Raw genomic sequence first — 24370 nt, forward strand, 5'->3', positions numbered from 1 at the left:
GCAATGGGGATCTCATCAACCCTTGGACTTCTAATTGGATCCTTGATCATCCACCTGATGTGGGTTGCTTTCCTTTTGCAACCAATGGTCCAAATATTGTGGCACAGTTTATTAATCCATGTTCGCAGAATTGAGATCGAGAGCTTCTCGCTTCCTGGTGGCCCAGCAGTACAGTGGAGAAAATTTTGGCTATTCCATTATCACGCTTACCCAGCCCGGATTGTATTATCTGACGCTAGACAACTTCAGGAATTTTTAATGTGAAATCGGCATATAGGTTGGCTTTTAACTCTATACATGCTCAATATTTGTGTCCTTCAAATCCGAACGTTTGGAGTAAACTGTGGAGACTCCCTATCCATCCTCGATCACTCCATTTCCTATGGAAATTGTTGCATCAAAAGCTGCCCACTGCATCTCTGCTTGTAGCTAGAGGAATTCCTTGCCCCACTCAGTGTCTCTTCTGTGGGTATCATGATTCATCATTCGATCATATTCTTAGGTTATGTCCTTCTTCTAAACAAGTCTGGAATGATCTGCATTGCTTAGAAATGATTGTAGGAGAGATTCGATAACTAATAAGGTTGTCCAACTCCTAAGTCTCTGACCTCATAGGGTTGCTAGCAGGAAAACACTGGACATTCTTCTGGTACTCTAGCTCCTATGGAAATCCTATATAGCTCTATTGAAATCAGACTCAAATACGCAAGTGGAAGGAAGCCCGCAGCTTTCTGATTTGGAAAGGCCTTCAATTTTATTCTCCAAATACACGGAAGGTTCTAGAAGTGAAGCACCATCACTCTTTGATCAAATGGATGGCACCCACTTACCCTATAATAAAAGAACAATGTTGATGGGTCATTATTTAAAGAGACACATCGGGCTGGTTTTGGAGGTATCGCTCGTGATCATGCGGGTAAGATGTTATTTTGGTTTCGGTCAGGGTACGAAATGCCAGGATGTTCTTACTACTGAAGCGATGACCATGCGCCAAGCAATGGTATGGGCAAAAGACTTCTCCTTAACCCATATGACCATGGAAAGTGATAATTTTGCCCTAATTGCTATCCTTAAAAAGCAGCTCACGAAGGTGCCATGGAAAATCTTTCCCATCATCTTTGATATTCAAGGAATGTCATAAGAATTTCAGTTTGTTTCCTTTTCTCATGTCTCTAGGGAAGCCAATATGGTGGCTAATGCTCTGGCTAAGGAGGGTGCTACCACTCAGGAAGCCTTTCTTTATACTCAGATCCCTCCCCCTCATTTACATTGACTTTTGTTTTTTGATGGACTGTCTATCGGTTGTACTTGTGGGTTTTCTTTATAATAAAGTTTGCTTCTACCAAAAAAAAAAAAAGGAATAGTTATCTTTGATGAATGAACCAAGTTAAGGAACTTTTCATAATTTATGTACTTACAGGCTAAAGAAATGATGAAAAATGATAATGGTACATGTAATAACGAGGAATTCTGCCAAAAAAAAAAAAAAAAAAGAAGATCGAGAAATAATGCAATAGAGAATTCAATTAGACGCTAGCTCTATTGTGAGAGGATCAAGAAATATGCTCCGTTTAGCCTAATTGTTGGGATATGTATGCACCTAATTTTTACTATAGAGATTTAGAAGAATATTTTGTTAGAAAACTCTTTCAAATTTAGAAAAGACATGATGACTCTATATATATATATGATCCTAAAGATTTGGAGACTTTTGCTCCTAACATTCCGGTTTAAAATTTTTTATTTTGAACAAAGAAAAATTGTCTAAATATGATAGTTTGACCTCTTTTCACCCAAACAACCATCATTCAGTTTGTTTTAACTTACCCAGTGATGTACATCGTTTAAGATCTGCTGGTTATTGGTAATAACCAGCCAGTTTTCGCCAAAACACATGACGAGGAGGAACTGGAAGAACACCCAATTGTTAATTCTGCTCCTCCTCGCCATAGCAATATTGCCCATGTCTTCTGGGTCCTTAGTCATACATGGCAGACTGCAAATGTTCATCCTCAATGACATGGTCAACGGCTCAAAAAAAAAATGTAGACATCCATTGCAAGTCGAAAAATGATGATCTTGGACTGCATAAACTTAGGTATGGCCAGGAGTTCTACTGGACTTTTCACCAAAACTTCTGGGAAACGACGCTCTTCTGGTGCAACTTCTACTGGGGGAACAAGGAGAGGGGTGGTTATCAAGTCTATAATACACAAAAGCAGCCCATAATTCGTCCAAGGCAATTCTTTTATAAGGTGAGAAAGAATGGTTTATTAACCTATACCCGGGCCATTCATTGGTCATCATAGCCTCGTAGCCAAATTTAAGTTTAGTAATTCCGATGTGAAGCTTCCTTTGATGAGGATATGAGTTCATCTTATATCTGAGAAAGTTTAGTGTTGATGTACATTGTCATTGAATCAATTTATAAGCTCATCTTTCAATGCCTTACATCCCTGAGAAAGCTATCCGGGATTTCTTAGTTTTTTTTTTCAATGGCATCGTTAATTTTAAATACTAGTCTTCCGTTAAGGTATTCAGTGGGTGAATATTTGCCTTCTAATGTCTAGAAAAGATTTCAGAATCTGCAACTGATGCGAAAAATAAAATGCAGGGAATTATCATTTCTCGACCTAGCTAAGAATCCGTGTTAAAGGGTCACTTTCAAGTTTCAACACAAAGTCGCTGAAATCCTATAGATTTGGAAGTTCAATTCCCTGGTGGAATTTCTCACTGAAGGAAGTTTATGAAACCATGCACAAACAAGCCAATAGCACACACAATTGCTATTTGCGCTAGGATGAGAGTATGTAAAAAGGCATGTGTAGTGTACAAGGCTTCTTCCAAATTCATACCTGTTGTCACTTGGTCAAAATGAAGCAACATTTTCTTCGCACCGAAGCTTGCCTTTAAGAGTGCAGACATGGTACATCATTGTTAACTAAAGCCATGAGTTACGGTTAGAGAGACACGTTTTTGAGTGAGAGAGAGAGAGAGAGAGAGAGAGAGAGAGAGAGAGAGAGAGAGAGAGAGAGAGAGAGAGAGAGAGAGAGAGAGAGAGAGAGAGAGAGAGAGAGAGAGAGAGAGACTCAGTTTTATGTGGTTAAGTAGTTGATCTCTGCAACCAACTTTCACGGGAATGTGATTTGTTTCCTTGAGATTGACTGTAGTACAAGTTGTATATTTATAGTTACAAGAGTCCTCCTCAACATTAATTTTGGACACTAACTCTAGTTTTTGAATCACTCAAGTTATCTATTTGTGTTTGGTATGAACTGTCTCTTGTGTGTTTGAGTGCAACTCTAAGTCTGATCCACTTGTGGATGAGATGTAGTCTGTTGGAGTCTCTTGAGTAGTTAGGTTTGAGTCTGGTTCTTGAAGTCTTGTACGCATGGAGTAGTTGTGACTAGGGCAACCCTAGATTCGGTTAAGGTTGCCTGTGATTTTCCTGTTTTGCCCTCAAATTGCAAAAGACCATTATTATCCTTAACATGCCCCCTCAAACTCAAGGGTGGAGATGAGACTTGAGGTTGGATAAAAGAGTATTGAACCGTTGATGCGATTGATGCTTTGTGAAGATATCTGCAAGCTGATCCTTAGGATATAGATACCGAACTTGGATATCACCCTTAGCAACCTTGTCCCAAACAAAATGAGAATCAATATCCACGTGTTTAGTACGTGCATAGAAGACAAGATTGGTTGTAAGATATGTGACCCCCACATTATCACACCAAAGAATAGGAGCATAAGATAGATAAACTATTAACTCTCTTAACAAAGATTGTAACAAAGTGAGTTCAGTAGCCACATTTGCTAGGGTTTGATATTATGCTTGAGTACTAGAGCGAGCTACATTTTGTTGCTTCTTAGAACTCAAAGAGATAATATTGCATCCTAAAAAGATAGCATAGCCACTAATAGATTTTCGATCATCAGGGCAACTGGCCCAATCAAGCATCGAAAGAGCCAATAAAGAATTCAGAGATTGATGATGAATGAAAATGCCATTAGAGGAAGTTCCTTTTAGGTAGCATAAGATGTGCTTCACAGCAGAACAATGATCAATAGTGGGAGAGTGCATGAATTGACTGCAAAATGATTACCAAGCCGAGTCATAGTTGCATATTGAAGAGCACCAACAATGCTCCAATAGAGAGTAGAATCCGCCATTAATTCACCTATAAACTTATCGAGTTTGTTAGCGATGGTGGCATGAGTAGAGATAGGCTTGCAAGCAGACATATTCCCTCTTAAGAAGATCTTAAATATACTGATTTTGAGAGAGATGAAGGCCATCATGAGATCGAGTGACAAACATGCCCAGAAAATAATGAAGAGAGCCCAGGTCCTTTAGGGCAAAAATAGAGCCTTGATCACTGAGGAATCTGGCCAATAAAACGTTAGAACTGCCATTTAGAATAATATCATCAACATATAAACATAGTGTCAGCAGATCCATGAAAAATAAATAAAGAGGTGGGAAGTCTTAGAGCCAAAAAACCCATATTAAACCAGAAAGGAGCTAAGTTGGTCAAACCAAACATGAAGAGCTTGTTTTAAACCATAAAGAGACTGCTGAAGTTTGCAAATATGGTTAGGTTGAAGGGAGTCAGTGAAGCTAAGTGGTTGCTTCATATATACAATTTCATGCAAAAACCCATGAAGGAAGGCATTTTGAATATCCAGTTGGCGAATAGACCAAGACCGTGAAACTTCAAGAGCCAAAACTAGCTGAATGGTAGTTGGTATGACCACTAGGCTCAAGGTGTCATGATAGTCAAGGTCTTCTTGTTAATAAAACCCTTTGCCACTAGGCAGACGTTGTATCTTTCAATAGAACCATCTGCTTTCGCTTGACCCGAAAAATCCATTTACATCCAATGACATTATGAGAAGGAGGAGAAATAAGAGACCAAGTACCATTATTCAAATAGCCAGGTGTTGCTTACGGGACGGTGTATCAAAATACCAGTTAATCCGGTTGCATCAAAGAGAAGAAACGATAGATTACCGGGGATAGACGGTAAGAATAGCGGTCCACGTGGATACTCATGATTGGTTCTGTATCGTCATCAGACGTATTTGTGGCTGTCGATTCATATGCCAGAGTGTCACACGATGTGTAATTTTCTTTTTCTTTTTTTTTGTTGTCATTTTCGATTTTGGCAGAGAGTGCGTCAAACTAGCCAGCGATGCACTGCATGTATCTAGAGAAAGTCCTTAAGTTGGAATTAACGTTGTGTTTGGTTGGTACAAGATGGGCAGAAATGGAAAGAAAAGTAGAGTGTTATGGACGAAAAGATAAGAAAAGAAAAGAAAATTAAGCATAAAGTTAGAGCCTTATTAAAGTTAAATAAGAAATTATTTGCCAAGATGTTAAGGTGTGAATGAAAAGGAAAAGAAATATATTTTTTTAATATTTAATTCTATCAGAAAGTCATTAACCACCAAGGCTTGGATTAGGTGACAATGATCAACACTTTGATGAACAGGTCGGGGTTTAACCTTTCATTCATAGTATATGTAATAGTCTTCGATAAGTGTTTTTTTTTTTTGGTAAGAAACTTATTTATTAAAGAATACTAGTCGAGATAGCAGAGAAACAATCTCTGAGCTAAGGAGTGAAAAACGGCCAAATAGTTGTATTCTCAATCAACTGGGCCTTCCTGGCTAGAACATCCGCTACAGAATTGCGGGCTCTAGTAACAAAAGGAAAACAACAATCCTCCAAATAAAATGTACAATGCAAAATGTCCTAAATAATAACCTCAATACAAATTAAAGTTGGACTCAACTTCCAAAGGCAACATTGAATGAGCTCAATACAATTTCGCTGCAATCCTCCCAAAATGCATAAAGCATAGCCTTTTTAAGAGCCAATGCCTTCCCAACAAGAAGTGAGCAAAAAACCAATGGATCGGACAATGTCAATGAAATATTACCCAAATGATCATGAGACACAATACCTACCCCACATTGAGCACCACCATCAGCAAAATGTTTATGGTTAGTTAGGTAACTAACTACCATTGATTTGCATTTCCAATCCACATAATTTTTTTTTTTAGTTTGCATCTAACCTTCTAGGGTTGAAGTCATGTGTCATTTTTTTTTAATTGTTGTTTTAGTTTACCTATATTTTGTTGAAAAAAAGAATCATGTTTCTAGTATTTACCTATATTTTGTTTTAATAATTTACCTATTTTTTTGAAATATGTGTGAACTCCACAAAATATATCTAGGTCTATACCTTAATATAATAAAATAATTTAGAGGTATATAGTGAATCTTATAAGAATTCACACAATATGTGTAGCAAAAAAGTATTAGTGTTTCTCCAACTGAAAGATGATCTGAACTTTCATTCTTTGCCCCCTCCCATGTAAAATTCTGGTTTTGCCTCTGAGCCTCCGACAAGTCATGCTGCATTTTCCTCCATCACTATTCTTAGCACTAAACAAGTCCCATTCTGTACAAAACAAATTAAACACTTATGCATGCCCAGCTAACCTTCAAGACAAATTAAGATACCAAATGAACTTACTACGTACGTACTACAAACATTGTCACTCACATACAGGTCCTAATGGCCGTGAATCCAAGTCCCATACAAGCATGTTGCTTCATTTAGTTGGGGTAAAAATTTGTGTTTGAGTTTCTAAAATCTGATTTAACCTAGAATTACAACCTAATCTAGACACAAAGGGGATTAAAATTTAATTGTTACAGCGCAAACTTCATTTTCCTGTTTTGTTATTGAAAAAAAAAAAGGTATGAAGAAATCTAGATTTAATGAAGCCTAAGTGACGACTGAAAGTTTTCGATTTCTATCTCTCTTCATGTACACTTTGCAAGAATTAATCCATATTCAACAGATTGCTATCTAGAGAGCAGAGACTATCCTAATCTTTACCTGATCAATCCATCAGAGAAAAAACTGAATATAAACATGATAAAACGATAATCCAGGCGATACAATCCGATCTTTTTTTTTTGTGTGGTAATAATACAATCCGATCGTTTTGAAAATAGTAAAAACGTCATGCATGCATGCATTCACTTCATTCCTGTTCTGTGAAAAAAGAAAAAAAAGGATAGCCAGAAACACCATTCTGGTGGTTGTAAGACGATTGGTTGCTATTGATCTAACCCATCTTCAATTAGCGAAATGAGTTTTATTTAAGAAGTACATACAGACACCACGATTTGCAACTTAAGAAATTAACCATGAAGACATCGAAAACGCAACTAGTGTTTCTTGTGATCCTGCAGCTTGTGATTGCAATGTTACCCTTGTGTTCAGGAAAATGTCTGAACTGGTGCAAAATCCATGTTCACATCGTCAACGACTTGGGCAACTTAAACCTCGACGCCCATTGCAAATCAAAGAATAATGATATTGGACTGAAAACGATTCTTCCCAGCCAAGAGATAACCTGGAATTTTCGTGAAAATTTCTTGATGAGTACGCTCTTCTGGTGCAACTTCTATTGGGGGAGCGGTGCAAACAGGCAGCAATTCGGTTACCAAGTCTACAAATCCGAAAGAAAAAATGCAGATCATGCGACTGATATTTATTACCATCTAAGACCGGATGGACTTTATATTACCAATTTTCCAAACGGACCTTATAGATTTGTCATCAATTATCCAAAGAAGACAAAGTCGTTGCCTGATCTGTAATTTTTTTTCTTATTTGATGTTAATTAAGGGTTTTTTGTTTTTTTTTGTGTTCATTTTTTTGTCTGAGGTTTATCCGGGCCAGCTTAGACGCACCTTGATTACATCCTCAGAGAGAGTTTTGTCGTTCCCAAGGGTCAAATCCATGATCTCTCTACTGAGAAGTATGGATCTTATCACTCTACCAACCCTAGCTGCATTGACATTAAGGGTTTTTTTTTTTCTTCTTTTTCTCAATTGTCATTCTCATTTTATGGGATTTTATTATTTTTTTTAATAAAAACCTATTATTTCTTCATTTTCTCAGTCCCAAATTCTAATTATCTCTTGGAATACATAGATTTGACATGCTTCATCCACCAAAATGCAATTGTCATAACATAATTTAAAACCTCTCACCCAAAAAAATAGGAAGAAAATCTCAAATCTCATAATAACCTAAAAAGAAAACATAGGATACAAACTTATAGATTTTAACTGAGTAAATGGTTCGAGCTTTATTCCCAAAATCTCTTGAGTCTTCTTACATACAAAGGATTTACTAGTTACTAATATAGTCTAGCTTCTCTTCTTCTTTAGATCTCTTGTTTCACTTAGATGGTTTCAAGTTCTATCTTTTGCAAAACAATTTACAAAAGGCATTTAGTATGTCTTGACTATTTTTATGTTTTCTTTTTCTTCTTCTTTTGATTTTGTTAGCCTTTCCATGTTTTTGCTTTTTATAGTTGAGGAGGAATTGGGGATATAATCACATTCTTCACCTTGATATATAAAATCATTTAACATGTGATATTTCTCTTGTAAATTAGCAATTTCAATCACGTGATGTTTTTTTTTCAATACCAAATAATTCCTGGAAGAAGAAACGATTGTTTGAGAAAAGAAATTCATAATAACATTTGATTCCCTATAGAAATGAGAAATCTTTCATTTTGACAAAACTAAGAAGGGATAGTTATCTTTCATGCATGAAGAATTTTTCATAATTTATGTACTTACTGGCTAAAGAAATGATGAAAAATGATAATGGTACATGTAAGAAGATCGAGAAATAATGCAATAAAGAATTCAATTAGACGCTAGCTCTATTGTGAGAGGATCAAGAAATATGCTCCATTTAGCCTAATTGTTGGTATATGTATGCACCTAATTTTTACTATAGAGATTTAGAAGAATATTTTGTTAGAAAACTGTTTCAAATTTAGAAAAGACATGATGACTCTCTATATATATATGTATATGATCCTAAAGATTTGGAGACTTTTGCTCCTAACATTCCGGTTTAACAAAATATATTTTGAACAAAGAAAAGTTTTGTCTAAATGATAGTTTGACCTCTTTTCACTCCGTGACAAGCGCCAAGGATACCCAAACAACCATCATTCAGTTTGTTTTAACTTAACCAGTGATGTGGATCGTTTAAGATCTGCTGGTTATTGGTAATAACCAGCCAGTTTTCGCCAAAACACAATGACGAGGAGGAACTGGAAGAACACCCAATTGTTAATTCTGCTCCTCCTCGCCATAGCAATATTGCCCATGTCTTCTGGGTCCTTAGTCATGCATGGCAGACTGCAAGTGTTCATCCTCAATGACATGATCAACGGCTCAAAAAATGGTGTAGACATTCATTGCAAGTCGAAAAATAATGATCTTGCGCTGCAGAAACTTAGGTATGGCCAGGAGTTCTACTGGACTTTCCACCAAAACTTCTGGGAAACAACGCTCTTCTGGTGCAACTTCTACTGGGGGAACAAGGAGAGGGGTGGTTACCAAGTCTATAATACACAAAAGCAGCCCATAATTCGTCCAAGGCAATTCTTTTATAAGGTGAGAAAGCATGGTTTATTCGTTAGCAATGTCAGAGATGGAACTTATACCCAGGTCATTCAATGGTCATCATAGCCTCACTGCCAAATTTAAGTTTAGTAATTCCCATGTGAAGCTTCCATTGATGAGGATATGAGTTCATCTTATATCTGAGAAACTCTAGTGTTGATGTACATTGTCATTGAATCAATTTATAAGCTCATCTTTTTTCCCTCTAGTGTTTTTTTTCTTCTTTTCAATGGCATTGTTAATTTTAAATACTAGTCTTCCGTTCAGGTATTCAATGGGTGAATTTTTCCTTCTAATGTCTAGAAAAGATTTCAGAAACCGATGTGAAATTTAAAATGCAGGGAATTATCATTTCTCGACCTAGCTAAGAATCCGTGTTAAAGGGTCACTTTCAAGTTTCAACACAAAGTCGCTGAAATCCTTTAGATTTTGAAGTTCAATTCCCTGGTGAATTTCTCACTGAAGGAAGTATATGAAACCATGCACATACAAGCCAATAGCACACACAATTGCTATTTGTGGTAGGATGAGAGTACGTAAAAGTCATGTGTAGTGTACAAGGCTTCTTCCAAATTCATACCTGTTGTCACTTGGTCAAAATGAAGCAACATTTTCTTTGCACCGTGATGTGGGTGTCGGTATGCTTCCGAATGGTTAGAATCCCTTCCTTCCCTTGGTTTCTCTTCCTCCTTTAGGCTCAGCCTCATACAAGCATTGTAAAATGCGAGCATGAGAGAATAGGAACTTGAAATAGGGTTTTAAACAGCAAAAACCTGATTCTGCCCCGAATTGTGCAGGGGGCGGTCAATCGGCCATTCAACCGGCCCAATAGACTGGCCCTGGTTAAGGGACCAACCAAGATCCGATTATTCTGATTTTTGGCTTTTTGTGGAAAGGTCTTTCGACGATCTTCGTTTGGATACCTTAATCTTGTCAATTGAACTCTCCATCACCGGTCTACAGACATGCCAAAATCGCCGTTTTTACACCATCGTGATTTATTTTCCCTATTCTCTTAAATTCTAAGAGAGTTGTTGAGTAATCACAAGGGTCATCCACAATCATTGGGTCCATTTTCGAATCTTCGGGCTTGACTTGAATGGCCCACAGTTGTATTCGACTCGAGTTTTGAGTTCACGGTCTTTTAACCATGGGTTAAAATATTAGAAATTCGGGGGATTTCATAGTTATAGCTAGCTTTGAAGTACCTAGCTAGTGGTCAATTTGTCCTCTATTTTCTCTCATCTTTCCTCATGTTGTGAGGAAAGATTTCCACACATCTCCTCTTCCTGTGGGAATCTTTTTCCTCCTTTTTCTTTAAGTCAAACATTGTATTCTTATACATGTTCTCTATTGCAAATTCCATAGCTTTTAATTCAGCCATTATATTCTTATACATGTTTTCTATTGCAAATTCCATAACATTTGAACCATCATGTCCTCATGCTATTGGGAATGATAATGTTAATGACCTTATTTTCGCATGTAAAAAATGGAGTTCACAAAGGCTTCTGAGAGAGAGAGAGAGAGAGAGAGAGAGAGAGAGAGAGAGAGAGAGAGAGAGAGAGAGAGAGAGAGAGAGAGAGAGAGAGAGAGAGAGAGAGAGAGAGAGAGAGAGAGAGAGAGAGAGATTGATGGTGGCAATGGAGCTTACAAGAAGATTCCGGTAGAGAGTCGAATTTGGTATATATTTGGAAGAACTTCTAAGGATTCACCATAGGCAGTTTTTAATTGTGACCGTTAGATAATTAATTGTCATATATCACGATCCTAAACACTAAGTGCATAGAATTACAGGAAAATGCCCATCACACACAAATACCAACTAATTTTAAACAAAAATCAAATATAGGAACGGCCGTATGAGCTTTGCTTTTTCTTTAGCAAATAGATGTTTTCTTTACCAAAAAATCATCATACTATGATGGAACACCATGCAGGTCATTTGAGATTTGGGTGGTCTCAACCTAGTTGGTCTGTAGGAAATGGTTATACTTTATTTAAGAACGATATTGATCCATCATTCATCACAAAAGAAAGAACATCCCTTTACACGAGACTTTGGTCTCGGAGGGATAATTGTACACAGTCTAACCCTTATTTCGATCACCACCATTTACAAAACTAAATCATGACGAAGTCGAATACTCAATCTCTTCTCATCCTCCTGCTGCTTGTTGCATTGCCGAAAAAGATTCATTCAACATCAATATCCATCTCTTTGGCAAAATCCATATTTATACCATCAATGACTTGGGCCCCCCCGTCTGTTGAATGATCTAACTTTTCATTGTAAATCGAAAAATAACGATCTTGGAATACATAAACTTTATAATGGCCAATAGTTCACCTAGCATTTTAATCTTCATGCTCATCTTGACTTGGCCAACAGTTCACCTGGCAATTTGCTAAGTAATCTTGCTTAAGCTTGACTTGATATTCTTGAATCTTCTTGTGCTTTAATCTTCATGCTCATCTTGACTTAGACTCCTTGTCTAACTTGGTTTGGTCTTGAGCATCCTCTAAATTGGATTAGGTCAGTTTGCTTTCACATTAAACTGGACAAATATAACTCAATATAAACATTAGTACTTCATTTTTGTTATCATCAAACTAATGGAGACTGATGTAGCAATGCTGACATGACAATTTCCAACTAAAGTAATGGTGGAAATGGAGTTTTTACACTAATTGCAAGGAATTATAAAAAAATGATCACCACCACCCACCCTTAAAGAAAGAAAAAGAAAAAAAAAAAGAATAATTTTAAACAAAAATAAAATATATGAATGGCTGTATGAGCTTTACTCTTTCTTTGGCAAATAGATGTTTCTTTTACCAGAAAATCATCCTACTATGATGGAACATCATTCAGGTCAGTTTAGATTTAGGTGGCCTTTAGTAAACGGTTACACTTTATTTAAGAACGTTGTTGATCCATCATTCATCGCCAGAGAATGAACATCCCTCCACACGAGGCTTCTGCTACTGCAAGGTCTCGGAGGGATAATTGTACATAGTTATTTTGATCACCACCATTTACAGAAAACTAAAGCATGACGAAGTCGAACACTCGATCGCTTCTCATCCTTCTGCTGCTTGCTGCATTGCCCTTGTTTGTAGATTCATTCAACATCAATATCAATTTCTTCGGCAAACTCCATGTTTATATCATCAATGACTTGGGCACCGGTCCATTGAATGATCTAACTTTTCATTGTAAATCGAAAAATAATGATCTTGGAATACAGAAACTTTCCAATGGCCAAGAGTTCACCTGGCATTTTAAAGGAAACGTCTGGGAAACAACACTGTACTGGTGCAACTTTTATTGGGGGGACGGCAAGCAAGGCAGTGCCCAAGTTTATGATGCTGGGGAGTACAGAGTGAAAACGCCCATGCAATTCTACTACAAGGTTAGACATGATGGCTTATACTTGAGCAATGCTAGAGATGGAGTTTATACAGCAAAATCCCTCTGGTCTCAATAGATTTTCTTTTTCACTGCTTCTTATTTGAAGCCACCGGCTTTACTAATTGTGTTTTTCGTTTTCTTGGTGGTGTTTTTACATGCTTTGTATTCAAATGATTTAATTATGATTTTTGAATAAAGTTCAGGTCTATCAAAAGAGGAAAAAGAAAATTACATATTTATACCTTTTTGAAAATCCAGATCTAACGATCTAAAAAGGACTGTAAGGCTTCCTAAAAATTCAGATCCAACGACTGTGAGAAAATCCTCATCCAACGGTTCAGCTGTCTTGATGAATTAGTACCATCAGAGATTCCAATCCAAGAGGATGAAATTAAAGATATTTGAATGGCCAAGATTAATGGGCTTTTGAAATTCGAAAATATGATGACATGTCATAAAGTCATGGCCACGTGTAAAAAACAAAAGTTTCGGAAACGTGCCAGATTTTGCAACCCCATTTCTGTGTACGCCTTTCTAGGTGACGTCAGCAAAAAATGAGACGTTCGCAAAAAATGTGATGACTATCATTCAGTCTTCTTGCTCGGTGCAGTCTACAAGACCGAACATAATGAGTTCAGACTAAAAGACTAGGGGGCTTATGATAAAAAAGTATAATTTGGATCGAGTTTATTTGGTTCGACCAAATTGGAAATGTGTTATTGTCTACCCAGAAACTAGATCAGTGAGTTCGAGGGTAGTGTTTATCTCAAAAAGAACTCCTGATCGGAGAGAAACTTGTATCGACCAAAACTAGTCTTAAGATGGACTCAAATGCCAGAGTCCAAGTGGGAAACTAGTAGGGTTTGAGTTCAAGACGAACTCAAACACTAAGAGATCTAAATAATCCTATAAAAGAGAAAGGAGACGAGAGAAGGAGGTACACCGAGAAGAGCAATTACTATTATTATTATTGTTTGTTGCATTTCTGTCAATTCTGATTAGAGAGAACTCGTCTAACTTGATCGTTGGAGGTGATACTCGACCACCCCAGTCGAGCACATTCTTACAGGTACATCCGGTTGATTGGACGACCAGATTTACACAGCAACAGTTATACCTCAACGATTTTAAAGAAATGACATATCAAAAGGTCAAAGCTCCTTTGCCAAATTAATTGTTTCTTCTCCCATTCTAAGTTACTAAATCCTTTAAATTTGGAAGCTCAATTCCCTGGCGAATTTCCCAGTGAAGTAAGTGTATGAAACCATGTTTCATACAAGCCAATTGCACCCATGATTATAGGTTTATGTAGTTTACAAAGGCTTCTTCCAAGTTCAAACCTGGGGTCAAGTGGTCAAAATGAAGCAACGTTTTCTTTGCACGGTAGCTTGCTTTAAGAGTGCAAACATGGTGCATCATCTATTCTTTTTATTCAGTCTCCAAAACATTCAGGATGACCGTGCCCAAGTCTTTGTGCGTAATCAATCTATCGGAGTTTAATGAGGTGAGTCCGGATCAGCTACCCGTCGGGGTAGCACTTTGTGCTCCGCGATGGCTTTACCACCATAAATACAGGGGTTGGGTGATGGGAGGGTTTTTTTTTTTTTATTTTTTACTAGTGGGTCACACTTAGGGGTGTAAACGGACCAGATTCGGATCGGATAGTGGTATATCCATATCCGCATCCTATTATATTTAGACGGATTTTGTCGGATTCGGATGATAATCGGATAGTTATTTTCTTAAGTAGATTCTTCTAAATAGGCATAAATATAGATTAAATACAAGTTTTTCGACCACTGTTTACATCTTTAACTTTCTATCTGTGAGGACGAGATTTGAAATTTAAGAATTTAACAACTTTGGTAGCTATTTTAGACTTTTTAGTAGAAAATTTAGAAAAATAGTCACATATCATAGGTAAAATTTATAAAAATAAGAATAATAAATCTAAATAACTTAATTGGATAATTTTATTGGACGGATAATAATCGGTAAGAAATGGTATATCATATCCGCATCCTATTAATAATCGGACGATTCAGATACCCCTAAACGGACGCGGATGCAAATTCGACAGGGGGTTTTGGCTATCCATTTACACCCTTAGTCACACCGAATTTGTAGTGGTAAACCCGTCGAGGAGCACTCTGTGCTCCCCGTCAGGGGTGATGATCTGGATTCCAATGAGGTTACACCTAGTAAAGGCAATATTTAGTTTATTAAGATATTGTTCTCATTTAGAAGGTGATCTATTATTGGAGCTCTCGGGTCGGATCAGGCTCGGGTTAGCCCGAGGCTTAACCCGACCCTGTGTGAGTTCATTTAATCTAAAAATTTTAGAATAGCTTTAAAATTTGAATGTTTGAGTCTTTGACAAGTAACAATCTCATCAATTTGCCAATGCAGGGTTGATAGAGAGATAAGGATTCATACTTTTTAGTGAAGAGGTTATGGATTCGACTCTTACAGATAACATATCTAATACCCCCATCCTCTCATATAAAACTCTCCTGCTTCCAAGAAAACACCCTATGTCCACAAACATACTATGATACCCCCATCCCCATATAAAACTCTTTTGCTTCCAAAAAATCACCCTATATGTACAAACACACTTTTAGCATGCCTTAGGTCAATATAATGATATGATGTTTATGAATTTGATGCTAATGAGTACAATTACATGCAATTGTGCATGGAAATGTCATAAGTCTTAATTTGCAAAGTAGTCTCGCTTGAGCTTGATTTGATGTTCTTGAATCTTCTTGAGCTTTAATCCGCTAAGTTGGATTAGGTCTGTTTGCTTTCACATTAAAATTAACCAATATAACTCAATATAAACATTAGTACTTCATGTTTGTTATCATCAAAACTAATGGAAGTTGATGTGGCAATACTGACATGACATTTCTCAACCAAACTGATGGTGAAAATGGATTTGATATACATTTGAAAGCTTTCTAGGAATTCACTATAGATAATTTTTAATTGTGACAGTTGGATAATTAGTTACCAGGTATCATAATCTGAAACACTAATTGCAAGGAATTATACATAAAATGACAACCACCACACACCCTGAAAAAAGAAAAAGGAAAAGAAAAAGACAAATTTAAACAAAACTAAAATATATGAGTGGCTGTATGAGCTTTGCTCTTTCTTTGGTAAATAGATGTTTGGTTTACCAGAAAATCATCCTACTATGATGGATCATTCAGGTCAGCTGAGAACCTTGAGATTTAGGTTATCTCAACCTAGTTGGCCTTTATTTAAGAACATTGTTGATCCATCATTCATTGCAAGAGCAAGAACATCCCTCCACACGAGGCTTCTGCTACTGCAACTCTGCAAGGTCTCGGGGGGATAATCGTACATAGTTATTTCGATCACCACCATTTACAAAAAAACCTAAACCATGACGAAGTCGAACACCCGATCGCTTCTCATCCTTCTGCTGCTTGCTGCATTGCCCTTGTTTGTTGATTCATTCGACATCAATATCAATGTCAATCTCTTCGGCAAACTCCATGTTTATATCATCAATAACTTGGGCCCCGGCCCGTTGAATGATCTAACTGTTCATTGTAAATCGAAAGATCGTGATCTTGGAATACAGAAACTTTCTAATGGCCAAGAGTTCACCTGGAAGTTTAGAGAAAACTTATGGGGAACAACACTCTACTGGTGCAACTTTTACTGGGGGAACGGCAAGCAAGGCAGTGCCCAAGTTTTTGATGCTGGGGAGTACAAATTGAAAGAACCCATGGAATTCTACTACGAGGTTAGACATGATGGCTTATACTGGAGCAAAGCTAGAGGTGGAGTTTATACAGCAAAATCTCTCTGGTCTCAATAGATTTTCTTTTTCACTGCAGCTTCTTATTCAAAGCCACCGGCTTTACTTCTCTTCTTTTCTCTGAATCAATGGCGCTCCACCTTATAGGTCATTGTGTTTTTGGTTTTCTTGGTGGTGTTGTGCATACTTTGTACTCCCCTGAGAATTCAAATCATTTAATTATGATTTTTGAATAAAGTTCAGCTTTATCAAAAAGAGGAAAAACAAAATTGCATACTTCGTATTCTACTGAGACTTCAAATGAATTAATAATGAATTTTGAATTAACGTTCAGCTTTATTAAAAGAGGATAAAGAAAATTACAAGGAACATAAAACATGCACTCAAACCGGCAAGAATAGTTGTTCTCAATACATCCATTGCTCACCTTAGTCAAAAAAAATTCTCATCCAAGGCCCCTCTTTAAGAAAATTGATTTCACCTGAAGATAATAAAATCTACAAAAGACAACAAGAAGAACACAGAACGGCGCGAAGCTGAGGAAAAGTAAACGAAATGAATTAGTTATGATTGACACAATTTAGTTCAGGATCTTGTTGTTACATATTATTGATCATCTATTTTAGGAATTAAATCGCTTTTATTTAAGAACTAGTGGTGAACAGTGATCACCGGCCAAACTTTACATGCAAGAAATCATGCATGAGAAAGGAATTGAGAAATCGAACATCATTAATTAAATGACCCGATTAGGGGGGCAAGTTTGGCTTTGGCAGCCCTGACCTACCCTCAACCCAACCTGAGCCCGAATAAGGCTTGAGCTAAAGATTTTAGCTTTAAGGGCGAGTTATGGCAAAAATATTTTGGTCCTGAACTAGAGCCAAGGGCGGGCGTAGGATTACTCTCTAGCCCACCTAGCTCGTCCTTGATTTTATATCCTGGCTTAGGCCCTAATTTTGGCTATGATTCTGACCCTGATCTTGGTTTTGATTCTGGCCCTAATATTGGGCATGATCTAGACCCATGATTTGAGTCTGGAGCCTCCACCCATATGGAGAGGAATTAATTCTAATCTTGACACGTGTCAAATTTTAAAAACATAATCATGTTTTGTAGAAAATTAATGAATAAATATATCATCATTACCAATGTAGTAAGCATCCATTTGATTTTGGCCCTGATCCTGACCTAAATTTTAGCTCTATTCTTAATGTTAATTATTCTTAATGTTAATTTGATCCTGATCATGTACTAGATTTTTACCCTAATATTCATACTAACATTCATACAACTATAAATCTCAATGTTAACCTTCAGTCATTTTGATCATATTTGAATATGAGTTCATTTTTACTATTATTTTTAAGGTAATTTTTATCTTTTGAACTAAATCATTTTTAGTTCCCAAAAAACATTAGTTTTTTTTTAAATGTGCAGACTAAGCCGAGATAATATATTATAAATAATAAAAACTAATACATAGAGAATTAATATCTAACAAATCTACACCCCAACTTCTCATCATGAATATTGACATCTTTCTTTTGCCTCCAATGTAATATTTTAAAAAAACTTATTAAAGATAGATAGTTGTATTTATAACTAAAATATCATTTTTTTTAATTACGAAAAAAAATGTCAATACTAAATTATCGTTGATTTACTTGTTAACAAAGTTTTGAATATGGATTTTTTTTTTTTTTTTTTTTTTTGTTGAATAATGATATCAATGGGAGAGGTTTCAATTTCCATCATCAAAGTAACAACACCAAAGCAATAGGAGACTTTCAAAGCTCAATATAAAATTATGGAGTGTAAATTTATTTATATTTAAAGCAACACTATCAACTTATTGATTATTTTATCATTTTGTAGGAGCTTGAATCATCTTATATTTCTATATATTAATTATATTTTTAGTTTTCTTGTAATACTTTTATGTATTTTTTTATTTTATAGATTCACATTTGATATTTTAGGTCTAAGGATATGACAAATTAAGACTAGGGACAAGGCCAAGATGGGGTCAATCATAGACAATTAGGGTCAGGGCTAAGGATATAGTCAATCAGGGTTGATTAGGACAACCCATCTTGACCCGGCCCAATTAGGGCGGAAATGGGCTTAGGGCTAGAGACAATAATCGTTGGCCCTGAACTAGGGTCAGGGCGAGAATGAGCTCAGATTAAAACATATAGGGCCGGACTTGGAATTACAAAAGTCCGGCCCATCCCGGCCCTGTTGCAACCCTAGCCCAGATGTCCATTGCAGATCGATAGATAACCATTTTGGAATGCATAAACTTGGCATTTTGAAAAAACATTGGGTTTAACTCTTCCTAATGATGTATGTTATAGTTCCTCACCCCTTAATGTAAACCTATCAATTTTCGAAAAAAGAAGAAGTTTGGTATAGAATCTCATTCTGGTCAATTTACAAGTAAATACAGAATGGAATCGACAGTATTGATCAATAAATTCCTACAAATTTTCTTAAAAACTGAATTATAACCCTTTTATTCCTTGTTTATACCGTGCAGTAATTGATATGTGGTATTAATACTCTAGGTGTAAGAGTGACAAAAGTCGGCCAATTCAAGCCAATGCCAGGTTCAATCAACTCCAACCATTTGCAACTTTGGCAACAAATTGAGTTCTTGAGTTTCACCCTTTGGTGTTCATCAATCTCTACTTCCTCCATCCCTGACGATGCTAACAAGGTTTTATGTTGATTTTGCTCTACACATGGAAAGAGAAAAAACTGTATTGACCTTTAGTTTTATGTGAGCTAGGCTAGATTTGTTTATGGTGTTTGTATTACAAGTAATATTGTTAGGTATCACTAATACAAGAAAAGTAATAACCAGTGTTATACAAAAAGATGAATTACATGTTAGTGTTGTGCATATTTGATGAGTTTTAGTGGGATCCTAATAATATGTTTGTGCATATTTGATGAGTTTTAGTGGGATCCTAATAATATGTCTGTGAAGATAAAGATTGAGTGGAACTCTGTTCGTTATTCTTTACACGTACACATTTTTATATTTCTTCAAATTATGGATGGACAGAAGAAATGTCTTGTAATTCATATTCATTGAGTATGCTTGCATTGCTATTTGACACACAACCACACAAATATATCGATCCTACAAATAAATTAATTAAAAATTAAAAAAATATATCTATTCCATCAAATTTATAAAAGAAACAAATAGAATTCATAGAGAAAAGGCTTCATATATCAGCCTGAAATGGGAAAGAGAAAGGCATGAAACCAAATTATGCAAAACAAAGCACAAACTGTCTGAATCCTCAATTCATCAAGGTGAATAAGGTTTGTGCTTTCCTCACACTTATTCACCATACAACAGGGGATGGGCCCACCTCTAAATGCAGAATAAAATGAATTAACTAGAAGTGAGACCCTAATCGGCCTCACTCACCCCTATTGTAAGGTGAAGAAATTTAAGCAGAACATAGACCTCTAACTTAATGTGTAACTAGGTTGCCCAAAATAGAGCTTTCAATCCCCACCCTAGCATATCAACAACCTAATCTCATTATTAGGGGATAATATTATGGTTGACACAACATGGAAATAGGCAATGGTATATAAGAAGCCCAGGTGATCAAAGATTGCCATTCACCATTCACCAATTCCAATTCAATAACCATGAGGAAGAGCTCCAAGAACACGAAGAACACCCACCTGCTTCTCATCCTCCTTGTCATGGCATTAGGCATGTCTGCATGGCCATCCACTGTACAGGGTGAACTTCATGTGTACATCATCAATGATATACCTCTAACAGACGTAACCCTCCACTGCAAATCCAAAAACAATGATCTTGGTGAGCATAAACTTTTTATGGGACAAGATTACACATTTGCTTTCAATGAAAACATATGGATGACCACCCTCTTTTGGTGCAACTTCTCCTGGTCCAAGGACGGAAAGACCATAGTGCATAACAACTACCAGGTCTATGATGGTTTTTTACAGTCTGGATTTCATGCCCAAAACTATTTTTACCGGTTGAAAACGGATGGGTTATACCTCGGCCATTTGAAAGAAGGAACATATAAAAAGGTCAAATTTTGGTAAATAGACTTTGCCAAATTAAATGTTTCTTCTCTCATACTAAGGATGTTATTCTGTTGCCCTTTTTGTGTTTTTTTTTTGACAGAAAGGCCTTCTGTTTGCCCTTTGGGATAACTGCTGATAATTCTCTTCAGGTTTATAAAAAGATAGAGGAAAAAGAAAGAGGTTAACTTCTGTTGTTTGTTAAATGTATTCCTCTTGGGCTAATTCTGTAGCCGATAATCTATCTAGGAAGGCCCAATCTGTGGCAAGTCCGATTGTTTGGCCTAATTCCATTCCTTGGCTTCTTGAAGCTTGTAATCAGGATGCCTCGACTTTTTCTTGCCGTTCTTCTAATTGATAGTTTGATTACAAAAAAAAAAATGCATTCCTCTGGGACTTGGGATGGTTCAAGGTGTACAACTAACTATTTTAATAAATATTTTTTGATCATATTGTTCTTTTTTCAGTTTGAAATATCAGCATTTATTCCCCCATCCTCCCATCCTCCCCTCCTCCCCGGAAATTGCTTCAATTATGCGCATTTAATGTACAGGACTTTCAAGCAAAATTTAAGATCGTTGGATCTGAAATTTTGGTCGAGATAGATCCGGCGGCTGAGAGTGGTTTGATTGACAGTTCTACGCATTAAAATGCGGACGACTGAAGAAAGGTCCCTCCTCCCCTCCTCCCTCTTTATTGGAAACAAAATTTTAAAGGTAAAAACAACTAATATAATAGTTACTATTGCCCCCTTGTACTTTTCAAAATTACTAGTCCAACCTTTAACTTTGTCTACAATTACTAATGCCCTTACCGTTAAGTTCCGTTAGTTTGCTGATAATGTGGCATCTTTATATTTTCTCAAAAACCTAAAATACCTTTATACTTATCTCTTTACTTATTTACCCTTTTGTCAAGTTATAGTATTACCTTTAATTAATTGTGGAGAAAAAGTAATCATTATCCGTTTTATTCTAAAAAAAAACCCATTAATAGTAATAGAACTTTGTGCAAAATTTCTTCCTATGATATGAGGTACCACCCCTTAAATCACTTATGCTACCCCAAACATCATTTCCCTTCGCTTTTGGGCCGGTTGTGGGCAAGGAGAGATCTGATTTATAATCAGTCTTACATACGTAAGACAATTTGTTAATGAGTCAAATTTTTTAAAAAGCTTGCCCCGACCATATGATTTTTTTTTTTTTTTATTATTATTATTTTTTTTTTGTGTTAATGAGTTAAAAGTTGTATTAAATGAAAAAACCCAGATCAATGAATCTGAAAAGAAATAACAGAAGAGTTTACTGCAAAAAGAGGTGGAATTCCCCCCCCCCCCCCCCACAAAACTCAACTCTACAAAAGTGAAACTTACGAGCCCCTCGGGCAAGAAAATCAGCTTAAGGATTAAAATGTATGGGAACAAACAACCTTATGAAATTCAAAATATCCTATCATGGCTCCCCCAATATATTTTCTACACACACCATCCAAACATCTCATCATAGAATTTCTCTTACAATGGATGAACAAAACCTCCTCCAATTTTCACCCTCATCTATTAACAAAGCAAACATACAAACATTCAACTCAGACCCCAACCCCAATGTAACAACCAGCCAAGCCAAACCAATCCTATTATATATATACATATGAAATGTATATAGTTGTTCCAACAATTCAAATGGAAGCAACAACTATTAGGAAAAGAATCCAAATAGCCATGACTAATAACATTAAGAAGGTGATCACTAAGAGAAATAATGAAGCCATTGTTCATCATATGAACAATAGATATAGAGCTCCACCATGGAAGATCATGCATTATCTTCAAGTCATTTTGAACCTAACTTTAGCTTTTGATTCTCTTATTGTTCAACACTCCTTTAGAGAAGGTAATTCAGTTGCGGATAAGCTTGCATCTCATGCTGCACTTAATCAAGTTTGTTTATTTTCTTTTCCCCCTCCCCCTTTATCCTTTGGTCTTTGCATTTTGATGCCGTTGTTTCTCTATACCTTAGAGGTTTTTCTTTTAAATAAATTCAACTCTTTACCCCAAAAAAAAAAAAATCTTATCATACCATGTATATAACGGTAACCCAAAAAATAATTTATGGAAACAATTTAAATCATAGACTGATTCTATAATGGAATCTTCAAGGTCAACGGTTAATCTTTTTATTTAGCTAAGGTATTTCTTTTGACCATATTTCATTACCTTTACTTTTTTTTTTTTTTATGAAGATTCTATTAATTTTCCCAAAAAATAGCAAATTTTACAATATTCCATTACCTTACTAAGAAATTACTACATTTTAAAACAATGCCAAGATTGCTATCACACACCATTTTATATTATTATTATATTCCTTTCTCACGTGATATTTCATTCCTTTAAAAAATCATATTTCTTACCCAAAATAAGAAAAAATAAACTATATTTTACTTTTCCTTCATTCAATATACTTTCTTAGAAAATACTATATATTTTCTTAATTATTCTCTTCTTCTTTTAATTCCTTAATGTGTCTTATTCTTTTTAAAAGATTCTAATAAAAAAATAAAAATAGAAACCATAGAGGAAAGAATAGAATTAAGAGAAAATTTTTATTTTAAATATTTCGTTGTTAGTAACCAAAATGCCAAGAATATCCAATACAAACTAACTAAAGAAGTAATAGATAATAAAAGAATTAAGTTATTTCAAATAAAAGATAGATAAGATAATTATAGAAAAGTTTTGCCATGGAAGAGGAGTATGTTTTTCTATATTTGATATGTATTTTTTTTGGGTTACCGTTATATACATGGTATGAAATTTTTTTGGGTGCGACATTGATATGAAATCATATGATCAATAAGCTATATATAAGGATCGATGAGATCACCAGTAGCATCTGCAAATCAACTACTAGAAAAGCCATGATGATGATAATGGGGAAGAAAAACTCCAAGAACGCCATCACCCAAGTGCCTCTGATTCTCCTTTTGCTCATCACATTGGGCTTGTGTATAGGGCCATCCACAGTCCATGGTACCATCTTCATATATATCCACAACGACCTCATCATAACGGACCTTCGCCTCCATTGCTATTCTGCAGATGATGATCTTGGGTACCACACATTATTTATGGGTGGTGAGTGGGACTTTAACTTCGACGTTAGCATTGATGGTAGCACAGCGTTCTGGTGCGACTTTTAATTTACCCAGAATGGGATAAGAAAGTATTCCAACAAGTGCGATATCTATGTGAGCCGGACACAGCCCACAATTCATCCCAACAACTTTTATTACTTTGCTAAATCAGATGCCTTATATATCTGCAAAGATAAACGTGATTGCAAACAAGAGCTGTACGTAAAATGGGATCAATAGTTTATTATGAACTAATGTACCTCATTTGACAGTTTGGCCGTTATCCACTCCTTGGTTGTATTCCTCAGCCTTGGCTTTTGCCTCCTCTTAATGAAACTTGGTTACCAAAAAAAAATGTACCTCACTCACTACTAGCTAATATTTTCAAACTTATTGAATAAATAATGGTC

The 24370-nt window shown here is 36.0% G+C and overlaps 2 protein-coding genes across 2 annotated transcripts; both read left to right on the forward strand.

Annotated features, from left to right (window-relative positions):
* Positions 1-16355: 16355 nt before the first annotated feature.
* On the forward strand, positions 16356-16796 carry LOC149009840 (S-protein homolog 21-like). The gene has a single exon (XM_089162381.1). It carries the CDS (start codon positions 16356-16358, stop codon positions 16794-16796), a length of 441 nt encoding a protein of 146 aa, XP_089018507.1.
* A 3615-nt stretch (positions 16797-20411) lies between these two features.
* On the forward strand, positions 20412-21010 carry LOC149009841 (S-protein homolog 5-like). Its single transcript, XM_089162382.1, has 2 exons — positions 20412-20788; positions 20926-21010. Exons 1-2 carry the CDS (start codon positions 20412-20414, stop codon positions 21008-21010), a joined length of 462 nt encoding a protein of 153 aa, XP_089018508.1.
* Positions 21011-24370: the final 3360 nt, after the last annotated feature.

The sequence above is a fragment of the Hakea prostrata genome, chromosome 7 (genome assembly GCF_041222555.1).
Source record: "Hakea prostrata isolate BN-2017 chromosome 7, UWA_Hpros_2, whole genome shotgun sequence".
Lineage (NCBI taxonomy): Eukaryota > Viridiplantae > Streptophyta > Magnoliopsida > Proteales > Proteaceae > Hakea > Hakea prostrata.

Excerpts from the sequence above, each read along its gene's own strand:
- LOC149009841 (XM_089162382.1), top strand. The coding sequence starts at position 20,412 with ATGAGGAAGAGCTCCAAGAACACGAAGAACACCCACCTGCTTCTCATC. Across the intron at positions 20,789-20,925 it reads TACCGGTTGAAAACGGATGG|AAAGGCCTTCTGTTTGCCCT; the intron begins GTTATACCTCGG and ends TTTTTTTGACAG.
- LOC149009840 (XM_089162381.1), top strand. The coding sequence starts at position 16,356 with ATGACGAAGTCGAACACCCGATCGCTTCTCATCCTTCTGCTGCTTGCT.